This window comes from Penaeus chinensis, chromosome 2 (genome assembly GCF_019202785.1).
Source record: "Penaeus chinensis breed Huanghai No. 1 chromosome 2, ASM1920278v2, whole genome shotgun sequence".
NCBI lineage: Eukaryota > Metazoa > Arthropoda > Malacostraca > Decapoda > Penaeidae > Penaeus > Penaeus chinensis.
The window spans coordinates 44,207,586-44,212,585 of NC_061820.1; the positions used below are offsets into that span (position 1 = coordinate 44,207,586).

Sequence of the window (5,000 nt, forward strand, 5' to 3'; positions counted from 1 at the left end):
GGCAGTCAAGACTGCATGCAAACCCTGTGCCATAGGGTCATCCCCAGCCTTTAGCAGTTCAGTAGGGATATCACATATGCCTGCAGCTTTCCCACACTTCATCTTGGAAATCACCATCCTAACCTCAGTTAGGATAGGAAGTTCCTCACTGATGGGTGGGTCTGGCACAGGTATTGTGACACCACTTGCACCCAAGCTAACTGTTGGAGAGTCTACCTGGTACAGCTGTTCAAAACACTCTGCCCAACGTTTTCGAACCCCAACATGATCTGAGATGATCTGGCCATCCACTGAGTGGACTGCAGTAATCTGGGAGGAGGGCTTAGAGTTCAGTTTTCTCAGGGCTTGGTAGGCAGGGCGAAGGTCATTTACCAAGAAATGGCCTTCAACCTCCTCAGCAAGGTTCCTGATGAACTGTTCCTTGTCCTTTCTCAGCAGTGTTCGAGTCCTACGCATCAAAGAGCGACGCAAGCCTTGATTGCCATTCAGATGAGCCATGTAACACACTTCAGAGGCCTCTAATGTCTCAGGGGTGTTGGAATTCTGCCTTGCCCTTGGGCGTACACCAGTGGACTATTGCGCTTGATGGACTCCCACATAGCAACTGGGTCCGTCAGGTTTTCAAGTTCTGTTAATCGATCAGACACTGTCACGGTGAACCCACAGGCACACTCATCCTCCTTCAGTCTGTCCAGATGAAATGCCCTAGAGTGGGCACTGGAGGGATGAGGAGTTTTGAAGTGAAGCTGTAGCGTAGCCACTACCAGCCTATGGTCAGTGTCACAGAACTCGGCACTCCGGTAAACCCTGCAGTTCTGGAGGATCCTCCATCGAGAGCTGACAAGAATGTGGTCGATCTCCTTGGCCACAGTACCCGTATCACTATACCATGTCCAGCGATGCAGGTTGGAGCGCTGATACCAGCAGCCAGAGATCCTCATTCTCTGGGACCTGGCAAAGTCCCGGAGGAGGAGGCTGTTCTCACTGCTGGGATCAGCTCCCGAGCCATGGGGGCCGACAGACATCTCGTAGCCAGCTCGATCACAGCCGGATACCGCATTGAAGTCGCCCAGAACAAAGCGAATGTCTCGCCGCGGGCAATTGTCTGCCACCGATATGAGTTTGGCGTAGAACGCTTCTTTCACATCGAGTTTGCAAATATCGGTAGGAGCGTCCACAGCAATAAGAGACATGAAGCCAAAAGCATGCTTCAGTCTCAATGCTATAATAAGCTCATCAATCGGTGTTACATCACCTACCGAGGGTTGGAGTCTTCTGGAGAAGGTTATGGCTTCTCCCTAAGATGGTGACCATCGCCGCGGCCCGACCAGTAGTAGGTGTACCCTTACTGATCGTATATATTGTATATATGTAAATAAATGTAGCCTCACACCCTTGTTTCGAGATCTTTACGGTCTACGGCGACATATGTTTTTCATGTAATATTCTTATTCTTGGCCTAAAAAATAAATAAATATAATAAATAAAAGTGAAAAATTAACATGTTTATTGATACATTAACTGCTCCACCTTTTATAATGAAATGGTTCATATTTGCTAAAAAAAAATTTAGGGGAAAAAAAACATTCTTTGTATCATATTAGAATACTGTTTAAGACAAAACAACATAAAAGTATAGAATCTTTAGATAGAGAGCTTAGGGAAAAAATATAATTTTACCTTGTCAGCAACCACTAATTAAACATGATTATTATTACATTTTATTGTATTTTTTTTTTTTCTTTTTAATTAATCATTAGACTTTTGTGAGACTGAAAAGAACATCATGATATTCAGAAAAGGCTGACTCATCCTGTTATATTTATAAACGTTTTTTATGCACCAATAGCTAGAATACTGTTGCTTTTTAAAGAAATCAAGCAAGAGAAAATGTTGCAATAGCAAGATGAGTAGGAGGAAGATGATCATCACCACCAGCATCATTATCATTATCATTATCATTATCATCATCATCATCACTAATATTATCATTACAATTATCATTATCATTATCGTCATCATCATCATCTCCTTTACGATAAAAAAAACTAAAAATAATAAAGAAAATAAGACAATGAAGAGGAATAAGAATAACAATAACAACGATGGTAAATAAATATAAGTAACAGGTGTCTAATCAAGTTCCTCTCGGCTCCACTTGCCTCCTTTCAAAAAAGTTAATCAGGACACTTTAAAGACACTTCGCCTCGCTTTCTTCATTGTTATTCGCGATTCTTGATCTTACTGTAATAAACAGAATGAAACGTGTCGTGTAGAATATGTATAGTGAGAAGGAACCTCTTTACAGTACAACAGGTGTGTTTGATCGCGGGTGTGATTCGTTATCTACACCAGAAAGGCCCTTTATTTGTATGTGTAAGTTCAATTTATCGAATTATATATGTATCTAAATAACTACTCATATTTCACGATAACTTCCTATCCAATGCCATGTCCATCAGACTTAAATATTTACGATCATTTCTAGCATTCTTGATTTTGATATTCTAGAGCTTAGATACATATACTAAAAATGGCTTACAGATCCCTGCACAATTTTAGTATACATTGAAAAACACTCTGACTATATCAGTGTAATAAATAATATCATCAAAAAACATTATCGCATTTTTTTTCTTTTTTTGTTTAATCCAGTAGTGGAGAGTGGAAAGCAAACATGTTTTTGTGCATACAGCTATTGAAAAAAAAAATGAAAACCACTGTTGCTTGCGTGTTAAAGGCTGCAGAACAGGAAGACAGGAAAATTACTTCAAAATTATACTTTTTTCACTCATCCAACCCTTCTACTTGAGCAATGCGTGTTGGATTCTGGAGGGCCTAAGATGATACAACTCCCAGTCAAAATTTGCTTTGATAAGTTGAAGTGCAACTTGAATTTTACTGATTTTTTTACAATTATCCTGATAATTTGAATGACAGCAGCTTTTAGTGGGAAGAATTCCTATAGAGAGAGAGAGACATATATTTATAATAGATATACATATATATAGACAATGCTAATGATAACCACTATTGCAAGTACAATGCAACTTATGGTAGTTATTGCACAAATGGAAATGATAAAAGAAGTGTTAGTGATGATAATCTTCTGAAACTATATCGATTTTTTAGTAGTGGTAGTCACCATTATTATTTCCATCACCATTTTCATTATCTTTACCATCCCTCTAACATTGAGAACTGCCTTGCCAACGATAACACTTTCCAACATAGAAAAAAAAAAAAATACAATCGCAAGATATCCCCCCTTTTCTTGCCGACGTCTCGAATAGCAACAAAATTTACGAAAAGCATGGCATCTCTAGTTCAGCGCGTAAGCCTTCGGGACGCCTGTACTCACCAGCCTCATAACGCCGGACGGAGAAACGAACGTAGAGCACCTGACAGAGGAAACTTACACACTAACGACAACCTGGAGAAAGCAACACTTTTATATACCTCTAGGCGTGGGGGGTGTGGGTGCTCGGGGGAAGGGCTGAAGGGGGGAAGAGAGGGAGAGAGAGAGAGATAGGAAAAGAGAAAGAGGGAAAAGGTGGGGGGGGGATAGGGGGAAGAGGCGTGGGTGGGAGTGCTTAGGGGAAAGGAGTAGAAGGGGGAGGGGGAGGCAGGAGGGTGCGAAGAGAAAGAGGGAAAATTTGAAGGGAAAGAGGGGTGCGATGAAGGGGGAGAGTTAGCAGGCCGCAAAAGCTATACCCTACGTCTCGCTATGCTTTTGCTGTCACGATATAATTGCTTGTTTCCTCGACCGCATAGAAATGATGCAATCGTGTTGCTGGGTTGTGCTGGAGGCTGGTAAGGTTGAGAGGTTTTGAAAGGAATTCTAAGTGAGGGTAAATCTGCCCGGCGCTTCTGTCTCTGCATTATAGAGGAGGAAAGAAAGGGAGAGAGGGGGGGAGAGAGAGAGAAAGAGAGAAGAGATAAAGAGAGAAGGGAGAGGGAAAAGAGAGAAAAGATAGATAGAGAGAGAGAGAGAGAAAGAGAGAGAAGGGGGAGTTAGAGAGAGAGGGGAGGAGGGAGAGAGGGGGAGGAGGGAGAGAGAGGGAAGAGAGAGAGTTACAGAGAGTTAGGGGAGAAAAGGAGAGAGAGAGAGAAATCATGCTTTCAGAATAATCTAAAATGAAATAAGATAAAAAAAAATCAACTGACATCAGGCTTTGAATTTGCTGTTGATCGAGGAGCCAGTTTGACAGAGCTCCAGGCAGTTGTCGTGTTGTGTTTATCAGAAATTGTTTTTTTGGCGTTGCTAGAAATATAAACTATATGCAAGTGCGAGTTTTATTTGTGTTTTCTTTTTTTCTTTCTTCGCGATAGCCTCTCCTCTCGGATATTCCCTACAGTGATAGGGTGTTACCTGAAAGGAGAGGTAGCTTTTGTGTGGGTGTGTTGATGAACTTCTATGTGGGTGATTGTGTGTGTGTGTGTGTGTGTGTGTGTGTGTGTGTGTGTGTGTGTGTATGTTAGTGTGTGTGTGTGTGTGTGTGTGTAATTACAGTACAGTGAGAATTTTAAAAATAAAGAGCATGTATGTTCTTGCAAAATATATATCCATACCTTTGACAGAGACACATAATTTATCCAAATTCTTACACAAGCTTTCCAGAACGATCTAGACTTATTATGAAACGAGGCAACGAAAATCTGAATTTCCACATACACATCACGTGAAATATTTTCCGAAAACCTGTTACGTATCATGCGACATGGAAGCGGCTGCATGAACCTTCGTGATGAGCATGGACTGCCCTCTGCATGGTAATCTCTCGTGCATTTCTCATAAGATGCCCTGGTTCTGTGATTCCTGATGGGACTGATTGGCGTGCAGGGAAAGGGTGGTTCAATCATGCGCATGACTAAAGAGGGTTTATAGTTATAGTTAGAGCTGGCCATCTACGTAGATCGGAAAATGTGTAAAAAAAGAAAAAAGAAAATCCGCCTTTAGATTTATGTGAATAAGAAGAGTAAGAAAAATGAAATTCTTT

The 5,000-nt window shown here is 41.2% G+C and overlaps 1 protein-coding gene across 1 annotated transcript in view; it reads right to left on the reverse strand.

Moving 5' to 3' along the window:
• Positions 1 to 3,392, reverse strand: part of LOC125037049 (retinitis pigmentosa 1-like 1 protein) — a 9,102-nt gene extending 5,710 nt beyond the window's left edge. The window contains exon 1 of the mRNA XM_047630023.1: positions 3,362 to 3,392. Coding sequence (XP_047485979.1) covers positions 3,362 to 3,370 — 9 coding nt within the window. The 5' untranslated portion in view covers positions 3,371 to 3,392. The remainder of the gene's footprint in view (positions 1 to 3,361) is intronic.
• Between the last annotated feature and the right edge of the window lie 1,608 nt (positions 3,393 to 5,000).